At 41.2% G+C, this 23,682-nt stretch overlaps 1 protein-coding gene across 18 annotated transcripts in view; it reads right to left on the minus strand.

Annotated features, from left to right (window-relative positions):
• Positions 1–23,682, minus strand: part of MICAL2 (microtubule associated monooxygenase, calponin and LIM domain containing 2) — a 193,326-nt gene that overhangs the window by 16,373 nt on the left and 153,271 nt on the right. For all 18 annotated transcript variants that reach the window (XR_005597517.1, XM_039534214.1, XM_039534216.1 and 15 more), the window contains 5 exons: positions 19,261–19,358; positions 16,020–17,391; positions 9,550–9,644; positions 5,249–5,341; positions 2,744–2,837 (listed from right to left, as the gene is read on the minus strand). Coding sequence is in view for 17 of the 18 variants with exons in the window: in XM_039534214.1 (XP_039390148.1) it covers positions 2,744–2,837; positions 5,249–5,341; positions 9,550–9,644; positions 16,020–17,391; positions 19,261–19,358 (1,752 nt within the window). In the remaining variant the exon portion in view is untranslated. The remainder of the gene's footprint in view (positions 1–2,743; positions 2,838–5,248; positions 5,342–9,549; positions 9,645–16,019; positions 17,392–19,260; positions 19,359–23,682) is intronic.

Consider the following 23,682-nt stretch of genomic DNA (forward strand, 5'->3'; position numbering starts at 1 on the left):
GTCTTCATGGCAGTTTGTTTCACACCCACGCATGTTCTCTTCTAATTCAGTTCGGTAGCTAATGAATAACTCCCACTAACAAAAGAGCCTTTCATTCCATGCTCACATAATTATTAGCGGAGAGTTGCATAAATGTCACTGAAGACTAGTGTTTGCAGGCCTGTCTCTAAATGCGGTTATTCACAACCTTTGCAGCTCAATATTATTGCTTAACTGTGATCATTTTCTAATTACCTTAATAATACCTATTAAATCACTTGAGCTACATAAGCACAGCCCTACTTAAATACAACTTAACCTAATAAGCACTGGTCATTCATTAAACAATAATGCACATTTTTAAACGGAATATTATCTGTCTGAATCCGGCACTGTTACACAAATGTTATTGCAAGCAACAAAGCATTAACATTTTGATGTCTAGTTTGGAGAATTTCAGCCTGAAATTTTACACAATAAGAGGTATTCAAACAGAACAGTCCTCACCCCTTTTCCTATCTGCCTGCATCTGTAGCTGGCCACCCACATGAAAACAATCAACAGGGAGAAAAAAATAGCACTCTAATCTTAATGAAAGGAATTAAATTACTAAGGATGAAAAGGGAATGAGGAGCATCAATCTCTTAGCAGATGAGCTTTCTTTAGAAAATGTGATTGTAAAAATAATGGGAACAAAAGGTGGCTCTGGGCCATCCATTCTGGTATTCTGCATGTATCCCTGTTTCCCTATTGTTAGAAGAGTTTTGATCTTCCATATTTTCAGAGACCTAGAGAGAAGAGCATAGCTTTTTTCCCCCCTATAACTAAGGGTATGTCTACATTACAGCTGTTACAACGGCACAGCGATTGCACTGCTGCTGTACCACTCTAGCGCCATAGGGTAGACACTTCCTACATTAGCAGGAGGGTTTTTCTCCATTGATGTAGATAATCAACGTCTCCAAGAGGAGGTAGTTAAGTTGACAGAATTATTCCATCGACTTAGCCACGTCTACCCGGGGGTGGGGGAAGGGAGAGGTCTACCCAACTAGGCCGCACAGGGACAAAAATTTTCACAACCCTGCATGACATGGCTAAGTAAGATGATCTACTTTTTAAGTGTAGACCAGGCCTAACACTAAAAACTCTTTGGGGATTCTCCTTTCAAAAAGACAGTAAGATGGGCGCCATCTTATAAATTTTTATTTTGTAAGTTAACATATGAATTGACATTAGCCTTTTAAATAACATTTGAAATAGATTAGCTTGATCAGTTGTATGGCATTTTTGTTTTATAAACCAGTGGGGTAAATACTGAAGACCTTACAGTTTTCACTTGGGCAAAAACCTACTAGAGCCAATTCTTTACTTCAGTGTTTGTGCACTACAGTGATGGAGTTTATTCTCCTCCACAGAGAGAATAAAAACCTCATGGTTTTGCTGTTATTACGGTGATTTTGTAATACAGTACTAAAAAAGTACATTTTACCATACTATGCAGCTAAGCATAAAAACAACATTTTCCAAGTGTTGGATGTTGCATCAAAAAAAATCGTAACTCCCTGGCACAAAATCACACCAGTGATTTAGGAGTTTTGGCTTGTAACAAGGAAGAATATAAAAAGCAGATTTACAATATGACTGTTGGCTTTCAGACAATCTTTTACATCTAAAATAGCTTTCAAACCTCCTCAGAAGGTAGATTGCATCAGGGCAGCCATTTATGTTCATATTTTATTTAAAAAAAACCAACCCTTTAAGGTTAGATTGGGCCTTGAAATTTCATCCCTTAGAAAAGGGTGGCGTCGAGCTGTGCTGACCACAGGAGGAGCTATGAGAAGAGCTGCGTCTCCGAGAGGCACAGTCCCTCTTGTTCTCCTTGCTCTGGGGGGAAGTCGTGTCACCCTTTTCTGAGGTGTAACTTGCTTCCCCCCTTGCACCTGGCCAGTTGTGCAGGGTCTTCACGCTGGGGAAGGCAGCATTATGGCTCTACTAACTCTCAACTCTTCCCTTCCACTGTCCACTTTCCCCTCCTCCTCCCTGTCCAATAGTTCATGTGGCAGAAGGGAAAGACATCACGTTAGGCATGGTCAGGGAAATCAGACTAAATGATCTAATGGTTCCTTCTGGTCTTAAAAAATCTATGAATCTGCACCTCACCCTTCTGTGGCATGAACTGTAATGTGAATAGTCCTTATGTAGACATGTAAGGGAGACCTTATACCCTCTAACTCCCCTCCACAGCTGGGTCAGGACTAATTAAAACCTAACCTTTCATTGGAGCAGGGAAAAATCCCAATTATCTCCTGTCCATAAGAAAACAGTATTTCATAGTTCAGGTCTGTCTCACTACGCACTGCCCTTTTATATAGCTTGTCTGAGCTATTTCCACGGTTCAGTCACTGACTGCAATCATATTATTGACACTCAGAGAGAAGCTGTTAAGGACCTTGTTACTAAGCATAGGCTGCTGGCTTGGTAACTGAGTTACTGGACCTAGAAACATCACTGATTCTGTAGTGTAGATGAAATAAGGCTCAGGATTTTAAACAATGGGAGGGAAGTAGATTCAGCTTCAAGTTCCAATAGTTACAAATTCACAACTGATAAAGCTGCTTGGCAAATAGAAAAAAAATAGATGAATTTTCTCTCATTTCTTGTTTCAGGGAAAATGTTCCAAGCACCTGTACTTTTAAAAGAGTTGTAAAACCTGCTCTCCTTTTAAAGAGGCACCGAATAATCACAAATTTCTTGCCCCACTTACCTGATTCTCCTCGCAGTTCCCTCTCCAGTTTAACACCATTTATCTCTAGGGCCCTCTGTCTTTCCTCCACTTCTTCCAGTTGGCGCTGTATAGCCTGCAGAATTATAAAGATGATAAAAGATAAAAATACAGCTTTAAAATACAGAAAGGAAGGATGGCCCAGTGGTTTGGGCACTAACCTAGGACTTGGGAGACCCACGTTCAGGTCCCGTTACTGTTAAAGTTTTCCAGTGTGATCTTGGGTAAGTTGCTTAGGGCCAGATTTACCATCGATATATAGGCACCGCATGGGATTTTTGAAAGCACTTTTGAAAAATCCCGCTAAGCGTCTATCTGCATCTTTAAGTGCTTACATACATTTAAAAATCTGGCCCTTTGTCTTGCTGTGCCTCAGTTCCCCATCTGTAAAATGGGGATAACAGCAGCTCCCTACTTCACAGGGCTGCTGTGAAGGTAAATATATTAAAGATTGTGAGGCACTCAGACACTATGGTAATGGGAGCCATATTGGTACCTAAAATAACTTAAAGAGTTTGTCTGCTATTCTGAATTGAGCAGCATAGTTCAGCTATTTTTTCTTCTCATATAACCTTTTGATATGGAAAAGAAAAGGGTATATAGCTCCAGAATTCCCATTAATTGGCACTACACAGGTAACCCTCAGATGAACTGACCTGACCATACCTTCTAAACATGTCTATGTTGTAGGCCAACTATTATCAAGAGCATCCATTGCCCAATCTGACACACCTTTAAAGGGCCACGCTAGGTGCCTCATATTTCCTTAAATTCAGGTCCTGTCGAGGTGTCCAAAGATGGGCACTCAAAATCACTGGGCACTTTCTGAAAATGTTTATTACTGTACCGCCATAAAATAAGGGAAGACATTTACAATGTGTCCCCACTCCCCAGGGATTTTGTTTACTTGTTTAGTTTCATTTTTACTATTTCATTTTTTACAAAAAATACATTAAAGCACATGTGGATTTTCTTCTTTTGTAGTTACTTCTATTTCATCCTTGATTTCTCAGTAATGATTAGTCTAATATTTTCTAAAATATAAAGAAAATGTAATAGGTTCTATGTAAAATAAGAGAAAAATGTAATAGGTTAAAGTGCAAAATATCTATTCATTTAAAGTACAATAAATCAGCAGACGAGACCCATTTAAAAATTCCAGAGATTTCAGTTCTCATTATATAGTGTGTGTGTGTGTATATATATATATATATTTATTATTATAATACTTAACATATATATTATTATCATCATTATCTCCTAGAGCTGGAAGGGACCTTGAAAGGTCATTGAGTCCAGCCCCCTGCCTTCACTAGCAGGACCAAGTACTGATTTTTGCCCCAAATTCCTAAGTGGCCCCCTCAAGGATTGAACTCACAACCCTGGGTTTAGCAGGTCAATGTTCAAACTACTGAGCTATCCCTCTCCCCCCAAATGCACATGCTAATTATATATACATATTTACTATTTGTATTACAGTAACACCTAGAGGCCCCAACTGAAACAGAGACTGTACAAACATATAGTGAGAGACGGTCCCTGCCTCAAAGAAAGGTCTGTCTGAACAGGCAAAAGTGGCCTTCGATGCTCCACATAAATTTGTAGGGCCAGAATTCAGCACCCAGCAGATCCCATTGAGAAGTTCATTTAGGAGCCAAAATGGGAGCTGAGCACTTTTGAAAAATCTAGCCTGTAATACCTGAACAATGCAAATTCAGGCAGAGAATGCAACTCATATGTAGATGTGTTAAGGGAGTTAACTATGACCTGTGATTTTGGCACATTAGAATCAGCATTGAGAAGTGTGCTCACAAAACACTGCATGACAGATACTTGCAATAGGAGGGGTGAAGTGCACAACTGTATGAGTCACCATGGACAGAATCTAGAGTTCCTTCTGCTTTGTCTGGAGAAAGAGCCTTTACAGAGGGCCATGTTATTGCACAATTAATAAAGGAAGAATTAATATTCCCATTGTACAGGTAGGGGAACTGAGGCACAGAAAAAAATAATTTGTTTTTCCTAATCCTCTCTAGTGTATAGTAATAGGGTAGTATCCCTTTTTATCCTTTCTAAATTAGCAGTTTACTTGCAGGCCCTTTTTGTTTAAATTTCACTGGTCTTTGCAGTCACTCTCTATTCCACTGTATTCCTGAATTAGGGGTTCATCCTCGCCACCAATTGTTACATCTTTTGCTTTTTATATGACAATAAAAATAGTATGAAGAAGCTACAGCTGGGTTCCAAATAAATCATCTTTACTAACTATAGCTAAACATGCAGGGCTAGCTGCGTACATCTTGCTGCTCTGACGGCTTTCCGAGAGCTTCTGCAACATAAAACACAGTAAGCAGCACTAGAGGGCTCACAACATTATTTAAAAGGACAAATATCCTCACACTACATACTCCACCCCCATCACCCTTTGTTCTCCCTCACCCACAAAATACCCGTAAGTGTGACATGAGCTCAGTTTTACTTTGTCACCTGGGCTTTATGAAGTCTTTTCAGCTCCTCTTGTTTAACCAGTTGCTTTGTTTCCTTTTCTAGTTTTCTCCTTCTTCTAAGGGTCCTTTTTGCCTACAAGAGTAAGGGGAGAAAAGAAGGTAATCAATACCCTGTACTTAGTCATCTTAGATTTTCAGAGACTTTTACCAGCTGCAAATGTTAAGTAGTTTTTGATTCACTCAGCTAGGTTTATTCTCAGCCATTAAGACATTATCAGAAAGACCCTCACTGCATCCCTAGTTAAGCATTAGCTATTTCTGTCAATGAAGGGAAAATTGAATCAATAGAGCTACACAACTACACACCTATGACCACACATCTCACAAGAACTTCTGTGAACATCATGGTTACCAGAGAACAGAAAGTACCAGCTTCCTATGAAAAACATGACCTATTTTTTACTGTATCCGAACAGTCACTAAATACTCAGTTCCTTTGTGTAAATAATCATTTCTTTGTTTGTTAAAATTTTATACTATATGTAAAAATATGCTTTCCAAAAACCACTGGGCTTGATCCCCAGCTAGTGTGGCTCCAGTGAAGTCCATGGAGCTATGCCAATTTATACCAGAAGAGGATCTGGCCCTCTGTTTATTAATCAACTCTGATGCAATTCTGAAGTCAATCATATTATACAACAGCAGTTCACTTTGAGCAGCTTGTAATGTAACAAGATTGATGTAGTTTGAAGCAGTGCAACAATCACGTTAGCATCTGAAACCAGATAACGTTTGTCTTCTCCAAAAGCAGCTTAATTATTGCCATTAAGGAGCATCCTTTTCTTTTCTGTCCCCTCTCTTCCCGGTGATAACCAACACCCTTCATTTTTCAAGTTACAGGTATGTTGCAATGGGAACATTTTTATGGACACAAATCACTGACCACTGCAATGCCCTCCAAGAAGTACAACAAAGCAATTGTTAAAGGGTTCATAGAGGGAGTGGCATGCACTGTTTAATCTTGTTCCTCACTTATATGATCTGAAAATTTTTCAAGACCAGTCATGATTTCCCACTCAAGGAAAAAGAAAGACAGGAAATAAGAGAATAATAGACAAGAAAATAGAAGTCTAGAAGCCAGTTCTCTCAGAATGCTACATTTCAATTTCTCTTCAGTTTTGTCAGTGGAGAATGGCAACATCTGTAAGATACCAGGCAAAACTGGTATGTAAACTTGCACTGGGCGCCAACTGAGATGAATTGATACATTTAATAGTGGATGTGACTCAAAATAGGACAAGAAATGCCAGTCACTGCCACTGGTTTGTGCTATAGTTTGTCATTTACACCGTAACCTGACATATGTTAGTGCTAGTCTTTGCTCATTACCGTATGTCCCTTTGTGCCTGCCGCTGTTTGAATTCTTGAAACTCATTCCTGTTCAATTCATGCCTGTATTTGTTTTCTTTGTTCTTTTTCACCTATATGTTTTCTGTATTTCATTTAATCCACTATTATTATTATTTTCTATTTCATTTTCTTTTTCTGGTTCTTTCTCCTCACACTGTGTTTTTTGGTTTTGTTTATTTAAAGGTCTTTATTCATTGAAGCTTCTGGTGTTTGAGTTTAACAAGATCTGTCTCTCAACCATCACTTACTCATTTTTCTTTTACAAACAACTGATGTCTTCAACACAAAATATCCAGGAAAACTTTGAAACTCTGTTATAGCCAATAATTGGTAAAAATAATAATAATAATAAAATTATATAATATAGCTGGCAGCCTCAAACATCAAAGTGAGGGGGAAGCATTTGCTGCATCTCCATTCCAGGTAGGTGAGCCAGTACATGTGGGAGAGCCTTTGCCTCCCTGGAAATGTCTCCTCAACTCTCTGTTTGAGATATGTTTGTTGGGGAATTGTAGGTAGGAGCAGTGGGAGGAGCAGCAGTTAAAAGACAAATGTAACTTGAGAACTGAAGAAAGGGGCCACCCTTTCTACTTTTCAAGTCCTTCCCTCTAAGCCAAGTTTTTGCAAAGATTAAACTGATATTTCTTGCACATCTTTTGATGAGTTTGAGAGGGAAAGATTGGGGTCAAATGGAACAGATCAGTTTACCCTTTGTTGCATTGGTTTGGAGAGTCCTTCAAAATATTAATCTGCACCTTTGAAAAATACACTAGTGGGTTTGCTGCCTTGCTTCCTCAATGCACCTTTGCCCTTTTTGACACCGACATACCCAGGCAGGCATATTACCTCTGTGCCTGACCAACTTCTCAATATTCCACTGAAGGGGATCGTGGCTGGTTTATGCTGAAAGCTAAGAACTAGCTGATTGTCATGGTTATTGTGAGATGTTTGCATGGGAAATAGTTTAAAAGACATGCAAAATGTAGCATATTAAGTTGCAAAACTGTTGAAGTGAGACTTGTCACCTGAGGTGAGGTAGGGTCTCATGGCTAACTCAATCAATGCTGAGCACAATAGGCATCCATGGAGACAACACTTGGTCTAATGCCTGGACCAGGTGCAGACTTGACACAAAGGAACCCCAGGAGAGCTCTCTGAAGAGGGGGGCCCTGGGCTAAGAGACAATAGCCTGTAACTGCATAAGAGCAGAATAAATGGCAACAAGTTGTTATCCATTACAGAGGAGAAACTCTGCCTGTTGGTGGGTTTCATTAAAGGATTCCAGTTTTCTGAATTGGACAAGTGCTGCAAGGACTAACCACTGGGTGAGAAATACCTTATTGAAAAGTTACTTTCCTGTCTAATAAGTATAGGCTATAGATTGCGTTTTAGGGTTTTCTTTTATTTGTAACCTTCTGTCTCCAAACTCTTATACTTGCTGTTTTTTGGATATGTAGCTCAAGCTCTGTTAAATAAACTTCAATTTGGTTTCACTATAAACAAGTCTAAGTGCCTTGTGCTAAGGAGAGTGTCAAATTAAGGTGAAACCAGTGTATTGGGCTGCATTGCTTCCACAGAGGCAGCAGATAGGAGTACATTGCAGGTGTCCAGAAGATAGGGGACTGGGCACTCCAGTGTAACAAAGTGGGGTGTGTAAACTGCTAGCCTGCAGGAGGAAAAAGTAGATCTTGTGGAGCCTGAAGCAGAGTGCCTTTGTTGCCAGCATCTAGTAGCTAGGGAGTGTTCCCCTGGTTGGCAGAGACAGAGCTCCTTCCTGCTGTGGGCTGGGATACACCCTAGACACCTCAGGTAAGCCCGAAAAGTGACATGCCCTTGTATTTCAAAATGTTGTGATTCCTATGGAAATAGGTTATTGGATTTTGGGCCCTTCAGGTTTTGGTCACTCCAAGTCTGATTTAACCTCAGTTCATCCGTCTGGGTTGCAGCGTGCTACTGTAACGCCAACAGACCCTGGTCGTCCTCAGATGGGATCGAACCGGGGTCCTCTGGAGCTTAGTGCACGAGCCTCTACAGCATAAGCTAAAAACCAGCAGGCTATTAGCTAAGGCTTTAGAGCAGACTCATTTTCTCTCTCTCTCTCCCCCTCTTCCTCCCCACCACTAGATGAGACAGAACACCAAACCCAGGTGTGTGGGTTACACTACCAATATTAACTTGTCTAATTTAAAGAACAAAACAACTCCTCACAATGCCACCTCCTAATCAAGCAACCTCTCTAGTTAGGCCATCTACTGATGCTACTTACTGATGCCCCTCCACTTTCAGAGAAAGGGTAAACAAGTCTCTGATGAGCCATTCAGCCTACAGAATCTCTCTCTCCAAGTAAGAGATGAAGAGCAAAACCTCATTGGTATTTTAGCTCTCTTATTTCCTGTTAGATACAGAAACACAGCTAGACCTATCTGAGCCCAGTATTCAGCAGGCATTTTGAGGGTATAATTTCGAGATGGGACTGCATGGCTCATTTAATATTTCTGATTAGAATAAATATAACATTATCCATGCAATCTGCCTGTAGTTCTTTTTAAATGAAGTGGTGTTTCCCCAAGGGAAATCTGCATCTGTTTGTTTTAATGTTTTCAATGGTTTGTTTGTTGGGCTACATATTAAAACCACTTAAGAAATGCAGCTTCAAAGTGGTTTATGTAAAGCACGTCTGTTATTCAAATTAAATCCATCTCTGTCAAAGTTCTTATAACCTGGGGGGAGGGGGCAGTTCTGACAGGTACAAGAAATTCCGGTACCTGTCTTCTGGAAAGAGACCTGATGCGGTTCAATCCGTTATATATTACAATACTAGGTTTACATATCAACACCCCCCAAAACTCTTCTATTTTAAAATCAGAATCACACACATCTTAAGTATAATTCAACAGTGAAAGCTTCCTTTTGTCTCTAAGTAAAGGTTACCTTGAGTGCTATTGAAGGCTTGTGTTCAAATTCACCATCAGAGGAAGAAGAACAACATGCAGTCACTTGTTTTTTGACAGATAGGTGTTCAGAGCCTAAAATGCAGGAACAAAGTGAAGCAGGAAGTACTCTCCCTTGAGACATATGGACATTCACCCTAGCCACTTGCATAGTGCACCTGCCCTGAGCTTTATTAGTTTGCACCTAAAGGCAATTTGGAAATTTGGCTGATCATGTTAATTAAATTTTTGGCCACTGTCCAAAGCCTTTGCTGCTTGTTATTTGGAATTCTTTTTTAAACATACCAGTATTATGTATCAATCAATTCCTTAAACGCCATCTATGTAGCATGATGCTCAAAATGCATTCAGAAATGAAATTTGTTATTAAAAAGCATATCTGAAGTTACCCATATTACTTAAATGATTGTGTAAGGCTCACCATGTGGTGTAATTGAACGCAAAAAGTCTGAGCCAGCTCTTAAACAAATTACCCTTGTGGCTTCTAGCATCTGGCACCCATTTTTACTACATGACATCTGCTCAGTGTAAAATAGCTGGCGTCAGAATGTCTGGTCATATAAAAAAATCACAAATGTAATCAGAAGCAAATGGACTAAGAGAACAAGGTTTTATCACATAGTCTCATGCAACATAAATATTTCATTAATTATGTCTAAACAAATGTCACTTTTATTTTTCTGTCTTAAGACTATTATCACATCATTGAACTGTTGATTAAAATGCCATAATAAGTCAGGAAAATCCATACATCAAAACAATATACTCTGAGGGAAATTCAAAAGATATCATTGGGAAAAACATGCATTCAGGGATACAAATTAATGTATATTTAACTACAACAATTTTATTATGCCCATTTCACCGGAGCCTTGTTCTAGCTGGCTGTTTTGTTCTTCTCAATTTATTTGTCTAATTCATATCTTTATTCTCTTTGTTTAAAAAAATAAAACTGCTCCAGGAACATCTGTCTCCACACTTCAACCTGCTGCAGGGTTAATGATTAACATCTGCACTGGACTGCATCTCGGGAGTACACACAATTTAAAGTGATCAATGACTTCTTGCTTAGCGTTTGCCAGGTAACTGTTGATTTGCTATAATCCAGTATATGAATGCAAGTTTTATTTGGAATATGATCACTTCCCATTCCCCTCACTGTAAGTTTCCCTTCCCCTTTTCTCATTTGTTTCACTGTGAATCCAAACCCTTCAAAAGAAGAATTAATTTCTGTCTCAAAAAATACTTTAAAATTGGAGTCACTGAAACATGTTCATTCCAGAAAAGTAACTAAATGGTAGAAAGCACAACAATAGAGGGCTAAATTCTGCTCTCAATAAGGCCATGTCTACACTTCCACTTAGGTCAGCAAAACTTATGTTGCTCAGGGTGTGAAAAAAACACCGCCCCCAAGAGCAACGTAAGTTACCCTGGCATGCAAGTGGCAGTGTGCAAAATGCTATGTCAGTGGAAGAGCTGCTCCCACAGTTCATTGGGGGTGGTTTAATTATATCGATGGGAACGCTCTCAGCAGTGCTGCTGTAAGCTCTCTAGTGTAGACATAGCCTCCGTTACATCAACATTAATCATGGAATAACTCTGTTGACTTCACACCAAATCACTGACCTTAATGAAGTTGCAGGCTTAGAAAGGTTTAACAGAGCAGAATGGGCCCTCATAAGATTTCTAGGAGCTACACAGGTCAAGAAAAACAGTTACTCATAAAGAGGAGCTGTCTAGACTCAAGAAGCCATTTTACAGTCAGCATTCTGAAAGACATAGGGCCAAGTGTGCCTGAGCTGTACTCTATGCATGGGAACAATGTGGAGCTTTCCACTCCCCACCCCATCTTTAAGCAGAGGACAGAGTACAAGTCAGAGTGGCTCTAACTAGCGCCTGCTGGAAGAGCCCTTTAGGGGCTGATCAGCCGATCATAATTGCCAGTGTACAGAAAGGTCACGGCTACCTCAGCATGTCCAGAACACTGTAAGGCCAGCAGCGGATGGTGTACAGCCAGTTATGCCAGCTTTATGTTATCCAGGGAAATTCTCTAAGACAGTCTTCACGCTGTCAGAATGGGTACAAAGGAATGAATTAGGGGCTAGGTTCTGGCTCGCAGCCTTGTTTCTTTTGATGGTTTAACTCATTCAAATATCATCTCTCACTTGATTTTGTTTTTCTTTGTTCTTTACCAAAAATCTCCAGTATTTGTCTTCTGATCACACTGTCATTGAAATAAAATTCCACAAAATGCAAATTCTTAAGCTTTACAAAATTTTCTGGTGGGGTTGGCAACGCAATCAATTACATGCTCCCTTTCTTCTTTCTTTAGTGGGAATAAATTATTGCCTTCCTCTGTCCTCCTCTCTGAGTCACATCAATAATTAAGAAGTGTTACAAGGTCTAGAGGATAAATAGCCTTCTGTGATACAAAAGCACCTGTCTCCTTCTCAAGGGACTCCAACTTGGGAGTTGTTTGCCTTTTTGGAACAGAGGCAGAGTCATTCACTTCCCTAAGGGTTTAGGACAAGGGCAATCACAAGAGGATGAAGAAGTCAGTGTCCTTACATAAAATGGATTAATAATATAGTTCCAACAGTGCCTGTCACCTTATGTATTCTGGAATGTCAGGCATCTGTCTCTTATTCTGCTTGGGAAACCAATTTAGATGGCCTATAAAAAGTCCAGTCATTCAAGGGACATTGTATAAGCATTGTTAGGAGACACCTGGCAACTAATTGATAACTAGCAATGCCCCTTCATGGAAAAGTTCTTGATCAGGGCTTTTGAAGGCAGAAAGGTATTTAGGCCAAATAAAAATACTCAATCACAATTAGTGGCAATAATGTGTTTAATATGTGATCCTGTGCACAATGAAAAAATTGAGCATTTCTATAGTTTTTTTGCCCATAGATCTTAATGCACTTTGTGGTATTTATGAATATTCCCATTTTACAAATGGAGGCACATAGAATGATTTGCTCAAATGTGATGGGATATGTAAAGCCCACACTGGGGAGCAAGGGGGTTAAGGAACAGCTCTGGGCCCAGGCATCTCTGCCCAGCCACACCTGCAAAGCCTGCACAAACTGGAAGCACAAAAGGGGAGCAGAGCAGTTCAGAGGCAGGCAGTGGAAGGGAGCAGGTGGATGCTTGGAGGGGAGAGTACTGCCTAGGAGCTCATTGTCTAAGACCTGACAACACAGACCTGTGCAAACCCACCAAGTAGAGGTACATGAGTGAGTGTGGGGGTCAAAGCCTTGACTGAAATGATTTACTCTGGGAAGCTAAAGGAGACTGCAGTAGGAAGTGGTCTAGGGTATGGGGGGGGGTAGCAGCTTAGCACCCCATGGTGTTGAATGTAGCTGCCCACCATTGGGCCCTAGAACAGACTCTGGTGGAGACGGCAGACCCAGTCTCCCCCACCCACTCAAAGAGGATGTTACGACACCAGGAGTCTTCACTTAGGTGAGAAACCAGCAGGCCCGTGTCCCTTCCCCACCCCCACCCCCACCAGCCAGTGGGGGGAAGCGACCTGGACAGTGAGGCACCCCGAAAGAGGAACTGAACTACAGAGCTGTAGCCAGGAAGCTCCAAGAGGGGAAGACATTGTCTCCAGGGAGGGAGCCTTGGGGTCTGCTTTATCCTCAGAGAGAGAGCGTGTGTGTGCAGGCTTGCGCACTCGGCCAAGGGGGCGCTCACAAGAGGGGAATGCGCTCCGTTACATCCATGAATACCCTTTCCTCCTTAGGGACTTATAAATGAGGCCTGTGTGAGGTAAACATGTCTTGTTTCAGTGTAATGGGTGCAGTGGGTAGGAAAGAATTTGACAGAAAGCTTTCTTGCATCAGGGGTCTATTAAGTAACTTTGCTTATAATAAGGACTGTCCCTGCTGCAAGGAATGTTCCAATAGTCATCCCAATGGCTAGTTTGAATAGGAAGAATTCTAAGGGTTTACACTAAGGGCTTGATTGTGGGAGGTGCAGACAAGCAATTCTCATACTGGTTACCTGATGTGTAAAAGCTACACAAGTTCAAAAGCTATTCACTAGCGTCGCACTGGAGATAAGATTTCCAAATACTCCGTGCATTAAGGCAGGGGATAACGTGGACAAGAACCATAATAAAAGGGGACTGAGAAAAGTTGGGGTTATTTATATTGCAAGTTTCCCTAAACAGGCACTCCAAACCATGGTCTTGATGCAATAATGTCAGAACTTTCCCATATCCTTCCCTCATGCTATTATTTCTCCCAGTCGAAATGGTGTCTGCTCAGTCATTTTGCTTCTAACTAAGCACAGTGGGAAGAGGATGGAAACTTAACAAAAACTAACAACGTAAGTGAACGTGCTGCAGTAGCCTGAGAGAAATGCAGCTAACCCAGCTTCCAAAATACTAGCATCATCAAGTTCCCAAGCTGCTCAACTTTCCCTGGCCTTAGTGACAACAGCTTCAAACCTACAGCTGAACCTTTGTCTCTTTGAACAGCGGTGAAATGCAATGTCACCATCAAGTTTCTGGATCCTAATGAGGCCATTATTACAAGCACAATTAAACAAATCAGTGTTTTATTTATAAATTAATTGTTTTTCCATTTTTCACACCAATTTCTCTGATCCATGCATGTAAGTTCAGAGACATTTCTCACAATGGATATGTTTAAATCAGTTATAACAGCATGTTGTAATGGTGTAACATTTCAGCATTCAGAGATTTGTTCCTACTCAAAGGGTCACAGGCATTAAAGCATCAATTGCCCTTCACCTCATTGATCCATGCAAGGATGTACTACTTACTGTTCTCCTAAGCAGTGGGTTATAATGTTTCATAATGTAAGGCCTCAGTTCTGCAAGGTGCTGAGTGCTCTCTAGTCTACTGTCTTCCACAGGAGCAATAGGTGCTCAGCAACTCATGAGATCAGGCCCTAAAGCATTCAAACTTTCACAGACTCCATTCATATTAATCTCTCTCTGCCACCGATATGTATTCCAATTTCCTTCTTATTAGCATTTACTTGGATTGTGAGGGTTCCTTGCAGCAGCAGAGTAACTAAGTTGCTTCCCAAAACAGAATGGTTGTTCATAATTAAGGCTAAGATTTTGTCATGGATATGTTTAGTAAAAGTCACAAACAGGTCATGGGCAATAAAGAAAAGTTCACAGAAGCCCATGAACTGTCCCTGACTTTTACTAAAAATATCCATGATAAAATGGGAAGGGACTACGCAGCTGTGCAGCAGCTGGGGGCCCAAAGCTCCAGGGTCCCTTTGCCCCATGGCATGGTGTGGCCAGGATCCCCTTGTCCCATGGCAGGGAGCTGCGGGGATCCCTCATCTGCTGCAACAGCCAGGAGCTGCACGGTACTCCTGCTGCCCATGGTGGCTGAGAGCTTGGGGGCCTACTGCCTCAAGCCGGGGGTGGGTACCTTACAGCTCCCTGTCGCTGCGGGAGGCAGCGGGACCCTGCAGCTCCCGGGGCTGAAGTCACGGAGGTCTTTGTAAGTCATAGATTCAGTGACCTTCGTGACAAAACCATAGCTTTATTCATAATCAGTGACTAGAGTAGCAAAATAATGAATGGTATAAAGACAGTTAATCAGGTGCTAATGTTTACCTTCTCTCGTACCACAAGAATAGAGGGACATAAATAACATTGAAAAGCAAAAACTTTAACACTAATAAGAGCCAATGCTTTTTACACTACATACAATATACTTATGGAACTCGAGCTTTCATTCTCAGGGCAAAAGACAAATGAGGTTGAGGATTAGAAAAAAGCTTCCCCTAGAGGCAGATTACCTCATAATTATCCTCTGTGAGGTTTTTGTATCTTTTCCTGAAGTGTTTGGTGCCAGCCACTGTCATGGACAAGATACTGGACTAAATAGACCATAAGTCTGGTCCAGTATGGAAATTCCTATGTTCTTAACTGGTTGACATCATTCAATAGCAATATCAGTCAGGCCATGAGTTCACATAAATAACTGATATTTTCCCTCTTTCCCACAGTGGGGTCTTCTTCCCTTCTCTCCTAGGATTTTAACTTTGCCTACTTTATCCCTCTTCCATCAGAACATTTAACATCATGGCAACCATTACTCCTCAGGTAGCCTCTACAGAATTTTCCATCCCATCTGCCTTTCTATCTCAGTATTTGCATTGCGCTTATCACAGTCATGTCTGAACCCAAAGAAGCAGAGAACCAGACTTGAGCCTGAACCTCTGATCCTTGATTAGCAGTATGTTTTTCTCCTGTTAAATGCTTCAATAACCTTCCAAGTTTTAATCAATATTCTTAATTAAAATTAACGTTTCTTAAATTTTTCTTAAATATTATAACTTCAAAATAAACACACCAAAAATAAAAGGCAAAGAAATTGTTTACAATAATTAATGCATATGTATATTAAATTTAAAAATTGTATTATTTAAAATGAACAATCCTATTTACCTGAGTCCTCATCAGTGGAAGGATTATTTAGCACTTTTTCTGGGGAAAGGTTGTTAATGAAGGACATAGATGACTTTAAGGAATCGTTCTTTTCCCTTTCATTGACTTTATTCCTCAAGTTACTAAAGAGCGCACAGATATCATTCATTTGTGCAGGATTTCCAAGGATGTCCTCGGAAGTTTTGTTCTTGAGACTTAGAGATGAAAAAAGAAGGTGCTTCTGGTTACGAATACATAAGTCATCAGTGGAAGCCCTCTCTGGAGTTTCTTTAAGAGTAAAGTTTTCTAGGTGTCTGGGTACATCTTCTGTCTTTGCACCAGATGAATTTTCAGGCATAACAGCAGCTTTGGAAGGACCTGTGTGCAAACTGTAAACCGGAAACAATACCTCTGTGGAATCACATGAAGATTTCTCTTCAAGACTACAGGAAAGACTAGGTGGGTTTGTGACTGAGCTTCTCGTTTCCAGTCTATTAGATTCTTGTGGCTGCACGTCATGATCTCTATTACCGTTACTGTTCCTTAAACGTACAGAGCAACCAGACATATTAGGGGAATTGAAAAAGGTGTGTTCTGAAGTAGGGTTGGCTTTACTGTCTGGGCTCTTTTTCATGCTTTCTGGATGAGACACAAGAGGTTCTAGAATGGATCTCTTTATTGCACTGGCAATTAGTCTCAATGGTGATTTCGGTTGGCTAGACAGATGTTCTTCTACAGAACTGTCTGGACTCTTTGGAATATCTTTTGTGTCTGCTGATGAAGTTGGCAAAGCATCATTTGCAAATGGAAGAAGTACAGAAAGACTGGATTGCTTAAATATGTTTTTTCCCATATTACCATGAGCATCCTTCCATTCTGAAATTTCCAGCATTCTTTGGCTTTGATGTTCTGGTTTTGTTCCACCTAGATCTGCATTGTTCAAATCAAGTAATTTGGATTGCTGCTCTGCACCAAGCATTAATTTGTTCCTTATCTGTTTTTTTATTTCATTTATTTCTAGGTCAGGCTGTACTTTCAGCTGTCTTGGATTTCTTTCATCTTTTTTTTCTGTGTCTAGAGAGGAAAAATCTATATTTTTTCTATTGAAGGCCCCTGTTCTGGTGGTACATTCTTCACTCTCATTCAAGTTACCTACATTATATTCCTCATTGTTACCATTTTCATCTCTATGCTTATATAGATTAGCAACTGAAGTAACATTTCCAGAATACATCAATGGAGATCCTGTAGTACTGTTCTTAAGTGGGTGATGGGGCACATATTGGCGGATTTCTTCAGGTATCTCTTTGGCTTTTGGCTTTCTTTGAAACACTGGGATGTAGGGTTTGAAAAGTCCTCTTCCAATTTCTGGTGGTTTGCTGTGAGATGTCAACTGTATGGAGTGTATGAAGTGGTTATTTAAGTGGTAGAAAATATAGCTAATAATTTTTATTTATGCAGAATTTTAAAATAAATCATACCAAAATATACTGTCCCAAATAAAGCTGAATGTGTACAGGTACATGTGTGCATGCGCACACACACATACTCATGCACACACAAAAACCCATCTAGTAAGAAGAAACACTGTCTGCTATTTTCCCTTTCCCAAGTGCTATATTTTTGTAATCTAGGATTGAGAATAGCATTGTAAATTGGTACTCTAAATTGGCCTAATGTTAACCTATACTGAGAGTGGATGCTAACTTTACTTTCTTAAGTAGTCCTTCCTTCAATATTTTTCTTGGAAAGAATCTCTCCAGACTAAAGGACTATAAACAAAAGATGACCTACCCTCTTCTTCTGTATATTTCAGCTGCACAGTTTAAAGCAAACAGAGAACACTGTAGCACAGCTTTTATCTGGCTGCTTCAGAAATATTGCACTGTTTTTTGTGTGTAGTGCAGCCAGGAATGACTGAAGCAACCCAACAACAAATGGGAAATGCAAGATGATAGATTTACACACTATTAAATGGACATACAAATTGTGTCAGTTACAGTTCTGGATACTGAAGCCTTCACTGTACCTGCAATTCAGGCAGTACCATTGCAAGACTACTACATTGTCCAGCCAATGTGCCCAACCCCTAACCTGGAGGTTTCCTTTTAGAAGTGAAGAATGTCATTCTCCATGCTTTGAGGAGGAAAGATGTTCCTTGTGGTTAAGGCACAGGACTGGATAGTCAGGAGATCTGGGTTTCTATTCCCACCTCAGTCCCATGTGAGTTTGGGCAAGTCATTAATCTTTCCTGTGCCTCATTTTCCCATCTGTAAAATGGGAGCAATAATAATTATTACCAGACTCACAGCAGTGTTTTGATGCCTAAAATAACATTTGTGAGGATCTCAGATATTACAGTGATGAATGCCCTAGAAATGCCAATAAATAAATATGCCCATTCAATCCACTCTGCTCAGACTTCTAACAAGAATGACAGTTAGTACCAGTTATGGCAGTAGAGGTTTATAATGTGGAGACGTTTCTGCTGTTATCTGAAATAAGATCACCAAAAGCATTTTACTGATCAGCCCCCAGGCGGTGCTCAGTTCCTGTCCCTACTGTCCTGGACTGGGTTTGAACTGTGCCATAGATATGGAAGGCTCTAAATCTTATGACAAAGCCTTGAAGTAAAGTATTGTTTTAAATCATGTTTAACTAATAGTCCAGTGGTTAGGACACTAACCTAGGACTTGGGAGACATGGATTCAAGTCCCTGCTGTACAACAGACTACCTGTATGACCTCGGGCAAGTTGCATATGGTAAATTTTTCATAAGTGACTAATTTAGGCACCCAAGTCCCATTGAAAGAATCTGACTTAAGTGCCCAAATCACTTAGGTTTTATCTACACAGCATTTTGGAGTGAGCCTCCCAGCCCAGATCAATAGACTCAGACTCTGACCCAAAGCTCCAGCCCCAAACTACCAATTCAAATCACTTTTTACACAGCTGTTTTGGGAGCACTTGTTCAAGCCCTGCCAGACTGAGTCAATCGACCCAGGCTGGGAGGCTCAATCCAAAATGCTGTGTAGACATTCCCTCGGGTGCTTTTGAAAAATTTACCCTTAGCCTCTCTGTGCCTCAGTTCACCACCTGTAAAATGGGTACTCGCAGGGGTGCTCAGAGAAAAAGCGTGTTTAAAAGACTGAGGTGCTCAGATAGCACAGTAAGGGGAGCCATAGAAGTATCTTAGAGAGAGAGAGAGAGAGAGACATAACTGTTGTGTTACCACTATTTTACCAAGAGTTTTCCTTCATACCTGTGATTGAGAAACATCATCATCAAGAGCACTCTGAGATCTGGCAGAGCTCTCCTGTGAATGAAGCCCAACTCTCTTGCTGTACAGTAGAGGGAAATCTGCCAAAGGAAAACAAGATTGTACATTTTGCTCAAGCTACTTTAATTGCAAGTTTTATTTAGGTCAAAGAACTGCAGTAAGATGAAGTCCAAGATTCCCCAAAGACTGCATCTAAATGGCAACGTTTATATACCCACGCTGTGTGCACATGCATGTAGGCCCAGAGGAGCATACACACTCTCTGTATCTAAATTTTCAAAAAGTGGCCCTCAGTTCTTCATTGCTCAACTTAAAACATCTGAAAGGCTCATCATTTCTGAAAAAAATCAGCACTTCTTTGACACCTTGAAGCACCCTAAAAATTGAGGTACCCAAAAATCACTCGTCACGTAGGACAAGAGCTCTGTGAGGTGGAGGAAAATGAATGCCTTAAATGAGGCATGTCCATCGTAACGAGGAAGAATTGAGAAGTATGGTTGGAAGGTAAGGCTAAAAACAACCCCACAGTCCCTATTATCAGCCAATCAATAGTACAACACACTAAATGGCTACTCTGGATTGTTTAAGACCCTGAATCAGCAAGTATGGGCAAATTAGACATGGGGAAAGAAATTGCATGCCAGTTGTTTGTGCCTGCATGCAGTCAGTAGCAGGATAGCAACCTCACTGTGCACTTTAATATTTGCAAGTGTACAAAATGCAGCCTAATAAACCTATTTTTGGCACACACAAAAAAGATACATTACAGAGAGAGAGAGTGCTAAGAAATTACATGCCAAGTTTTAGCTTGGAAAGTATTTTTATAGCTGGATAAAATAAAAGTATAATGCAAATGCTGGTGCAATCTTAAACATAGTGGCACTACTAGGAGCCACTAGAACACCGTATAAGGGCAAAGCTTCAAATAAGGGATGTATAATGTGGATCAGGATAATCCATCAGTTTTCCATTAAGATCATCACATCAAACATAAGCTATTTGTCTTTACTTTCAAGGCCCCTTCCAACTTATCCCCACCCTATTCTCTCTCATTGGAGGTGGGAGTGAATGTCTCGATAGTCAATCAGCCCATAATGCTAGCCTCCATTGCTCACTTTTGATGTTTTCAAACTAGCACTTTTGTTCTTTCTTCCAGTGTGCCCCTCAGAACATACTCCCCGTAATCCTCTGCAAAATATATTATCCTCCATCAGAACAAATAATAAATGATGATAATCTCCCTGGGGCATGGGCTTCCTTTTACTGTTCATACTCATGAGCCTTTGATCTAATTGTGGCCTCTATGCATTACTCTAATAAAAATAATTCCGATTTCCTCATTTGTTTTAGTTCATCACAGCTGCATACATATTGATCCTGTGTCTGCGATGTTGCTGATAAAGTTTCTGAAACACTTATATCCAATGCTGTTGCTCTTGTTTATTCTTTGGAAAAGACTGTTATGATTCTGATACTTTGAAAGTACCCTTCTGATGGTGTGAGGTTCCTTTGGTACAACTACATAAACTCATACCTGCCAACAGCAAGGAACAAATTACAGGACAGATGACTGGGGGAATGTTTTGTTGGGTAGAAGAGAAGATTTAGAATGCCCATTTTCCCTCCAACACTCACGGGACACTTAAAGAACCCATCGCTACACTACTATTTCTCACTGAGCCTGTGGTTCTGCTCAGACAAATCCAGGGGCAGCTCTTCCCCTCCTTGACTGAGAGGATGAGCACTGCTCCGGGAGGTGCCAATTAATCACAGCAGGGGACGGAAGCAGCAGCTGTCAAAGGGCCTTTTATTTAATGTGTAATGAGGGAAAATGTTTTTGTTCTCTGCAACCCAAGAGATGTTTATTGAAATATGGATCCTCAGACCACAGAAGTCGAACAGCAGAATATGGAATTAGGTTTGCCAACAGACTTATGAATGAAGAAAATATTCATGTCTGTACAGCTTAGAGTACATGGGGGCATTTATTAACATATGTAAGTATTACAGCTCAGTGCACTGGAGGAAATCCAGTTCTTTCAACAGGGTCTACTGTAATGCAGAGTACAGGTCATAGGCTTAGACCCTAAGGCCCTGGATCCTACATAGCTACACCCCACTGTAAAGTTCTCCCACCTGGACTCCCCCAGAACTCAGTGGATTCTGTGTGGATATAACTATGTTCAAGTAGCCTTCAAACTAGGACCCTTTAACTCTGAGGATATAGCTAGATTCTTCAGGTGGTAAAATTGAAATTTGTTGATTTAGACATCACACGTTAAAAGTGTGGAAATCCACAATGCTGAAAGACAGAAGTCTTAAGATTTAGAAGGGCAATTCCCTGCATTGGATCTTTGAGGCCATCTGAAATAGGCTTTTTAGACTATATATTTTAAGTAATTTACGAGCAAAGTATAGTTAGGGAACAAGTCTCAAAAGGGGACTAATATTTTTCTGAGATGAGTGACAAATTCTTTTAATCAGTTAGTAAATTCTACAAGGAAATGAAGTCACACAGTGTTCCTCCTAGAGAGGGACAAATGCCTTTATTTTGTGCTCAAGATATGCTGACAGTATGTTGCTGCTCATTGCAGCAGCATACTTGAAGTTTTGACAAATTCATAAATCACACTGCTTCCTTTCAAAAGACTTTTAGCTCCCTCTAGAGACTCCTTCCAGAGGTACACAGGAGGGTTTAATAAAGCAAAGCAAAATTAATAGGCAAAAATTTAATTAAGAAGGTAATGCGCTTATCGAGAACAAGCTGAAAATGAGCTGGAATTAAGAAATGCCGCCCCCCCACCCCCGGCCTTTTTTCCTTTTCTTTTTTTAAAACCTGGATTAAGCATTTTTCTTTTGTGTGATTTTTAAACCAAAGATCAACTGAGGCCAGTTTTTGTTTTAAGTCTTTTTAGTCAACTATGGATGCAGAACATGAATAAATCCAAAAATTTCTTTGTGGATGTTTTTCAAAGACAGTCCCAAGTCTTAAGGTAGCCAGGACTTATGTGGGAAGTGTTAGGAAGGGAGTAGGTCTCTGATAACCTCCACCAGTTTATAACAATTGCTTTATATATCTAAATTTAAAATTATGGCAACCCTACCTCTGATGTTGCCAGACTTCCTCCTGCCCCAGTCCATACTCTCTAAGAAGTTGGACCCAACTTCCTCATCAACCTGGGACATGGAAGCTTTTTCCTGCCTCAACTGTCACTACTTGGCAGCTGTCACAAGCTTGTGAATCCCTCACAATAATGGGACTTAGTATTTCTAGTTAGCGTAGGTATCTAAGGTATCTGTTCAGATGGAAAGCTGGGCTAGAATGTGAATTGAAAGGTCCAGTGAAGATCTGATGGTTGCCTTGTTGAATTTCCCCCTGGAGGGGCTGGTGATTCATTTGTCACGAATCTTTCTTTGGAGGACTAGAATATGTTTCAATTTGTTAACCTCCCCTGTTTGGTGGGATTATCCTATCACAACCATGAAATATTCTGATAGTTTACTCTCCTGGGATTTGCAAGCTATTCCATGGGTGGAAAACCAGATTCCTCTACATCTGGCAGGTTATGAATGAGGGCCAGCTGTTCCCACTTGTTCACTTTCCAGTGACTGCCAGATTAATTACTATTTATTGTTCAGGTTTTTTCAACACTCCCATATTTAGATATCTGGAGCTATCTAATTGGAACTATAATCTGAGGCTGGGGTACAGGGGAGAGGATAGATCAGAGGTGGGCAAACTACGGCCTGCAGGCCACATCCGGCCCACGGACCCTCCTGCCTGGCCCCTGAGCTCCTGCCCCAGGAGCAGGGCCGCTGAGAGTGGGTTCGGGCCCTGGTGAAAAAAAGTTTTCAGGCCCCCCCAGCAAGGGCGGACCAGCTAAACAGGACCGACGAAGCCGAGCCCTGGCCCCCCTTCCGGACTGCCAGGCCCCAGTAATTTGTACTGGCTTTCCCCCCTGGCCTTATCGGCCCTGTCAGGAGGCTAACCCCCAGCCCCTCCCCTGCAGACCTCCCTCCCCCTCAGCTCACTCCGCCGCCAGCGCAATGCTCTGAGCGGCGGGGCTGTGAGCTCCTAGGGCAGTGCCACTGCAGAGCCTGGCCTGACCCGGTGCTCTGTGCTGCGCGGTGGCGTGGCTGGCTCCAGCCGGGTGGTGTGGCTGTAGCGCTGCCAGCCACCGGTGCTCCAGGAAGCGCGGTAAGGTGATGCCGGGGGGGGGGGGGAGAGGAATAGAGGGCAGGGAAGTTCCCAGGTGGTCAGGGGCAGGGCTGTGGATAGTGGTCAAAGGGCAGGGAACAGGGGGGTTGAATGGGGGAAGGGGTCCCAGGGGGCAGTCAGGAATGAGATGGGGGTTGGATGGGGCAGCAGGGGGCAGTCAGGGGCAGGGGTCCCGGGGGAGATCA

This window comes from Mauremys reevesii, linkage group 4 (assembly GCF_016161935.1).
Source record: "Mauremys reevesii isolate NIE-2019 linkage group 4, ASM1616193v1, whole genome shotgun sequence".
NCBI lineage: Eukaryota > Metazoa > Chordata > Testudines > Geoemydidae > Mauremys > Mauremys reevesii.